This window comes from Salvelinus sp. IW2-2015, unplaced genomic scaffold (genome assembly GCF_002910315.2).
Source record: "Salvelinus sp. IW2-2015 unplaced genomic scaffold, ASM291031v2 Un_scaffold2353, whole genome shotgun sequence".
Taxonomy (NCBI): Eukaryota; Metazoa; Chordata; class Actinopteri; order Salmoniformes; family Salmonidae; genus Salvelinus; species Salvelinus sp. IW2-2015.
This window is the reverse complement of record NW_019943678.1, coordinates 32,465-33,797: the sequence shown is the minus strand read 5'-3', so window position 1 is coordinate 33,797 and position 1,333 is coordinate 32,465. Positions and strand designations below refer to the sequence as shown.

General features: G+C 48.5%; 1 protein-coding gene across 1 annotated transcript in view; it reads right to left on the bottom strand.

Annotated features, from left to right (window-relative positions):
• aspn (asporin (LRR class 1)) overlaps positions 1-1,333 on the bottom strand; it is a 25,275-nt gene that overhangs the window by 9,640 nt on the left and 14,302 nt on the right. The window contains exon 2 of the mRNA XM_070440267.1: positions 654-766. Within this exon, the coding sequence (XP_070296368.1) occupies positions 654-766 (113 nt within the window). The remainder of the gene's footprint in view (positions 1-653; positions 767-1,333) is intronic.

Sequence of the window (1,333 nt, the reverse complement as noted above, 5' to 3'; positions counted from 1 at the left end):
CTGGTTCAGATGGGTTCTGTCTGATGGAGACACTGGTTCAGATGGGTTCTGTCTGAGGTAGACACTGGTTCAGATGGGTTCTGTCTGATGGAGACACTGGTTCAGATGGGTTCTGTCTGATGGAGACGCTGGTTCAGATGGGTTCTGTCTGAGGTAGAGACTAGTTCAGATGGGTTCTGTCTGATGGAGACACTGGTTCAGATGGGTTCTGTCTGATGGAGACCCTGGTTCTGATGGAGACACTGGTTCTGATGGAGACACTGGTTCTGATGGAGACACTGGTTCAGATCGGTTCTGTATGAGGTAGACCCTGGTTCAGATGGGTTCTGTATGAGGTAGACCCTGGTTCAGATGGGCTCTGTCCGGTGGGGACTGATATAAAGAGCTTGGATTTATCGCCAGCTGTGATCTCGAGCACAATCAAAGGCCACGGTCTAAACAACAATGTTAGCACCATGACACACAACTTCCATGAATGTGTGATTCTGTCCTAATATGTGTTGTATATAGGCTAGGCCTAGGGGGGGATGGGTGTCTGAATGTGATTCAGACTCAAGTGGAAAAAGTCCCTCCACTCTTAAGTGATAGGAAACAGTGATGAATGTTGCAGTGATGATAAGAGTAGGAGAGATGTTTAATCGTGTGTTTCTTACGTAGATCTTGTTAATGCCTTTGAAGTCGTCCTCCTTGACCTCGGTGATGTCGTTGTTCTGGAGGTCGATCATTAGCGTGTCGGCGGGAATGTTCTCGGGCACAGAGAGCAACCCTGTGGAGACAGGATATCAATCAATCGGTAAATCAGCTGTGTGTTGTCCACGTAGCCCGTAAAGCTAACATCACAGAGAAGTTGTGAATGTAATGAAAACAGTAGTGGTCCTAGAGTAGAGCCTTGAGGAACTCCATAATGTCACTGAGCATGATTTCCTCCAGTCCTACAGTATCTTAACAAATGAGACGTTCATACAAGTGATTCATCAATGCTATAATATAATGTTAGGAGCCCCTAGTCCTCCCTCTCCCCCAGACTGCACCAGGAGTAGTGAGTGGGTAATAGAAGGTTAGGAGTCCCTAGTCCCCCCTCTCCACCCAGAATGCACCCAGGATAGTGAAGTGGGGTATAGAAGGTTAGGAGTTCCTAGTCTCCCGCTCCCCCAGAATGCACCGGAGTAGTGATGGGTAATAAGTTAGGAGTCCCTAGCCCCTCTCCCCAGATGCACCAGGAGTAGTGAGTGGTAATAGAAGGTTAGGAGTCCCTAGTCCTCCCCTCTCCCCAGAATGCACCAGGAGTGTGAGTGGGTAATAGAAGGTTAGAGTCCCTAGTCTCCCTCTCCCA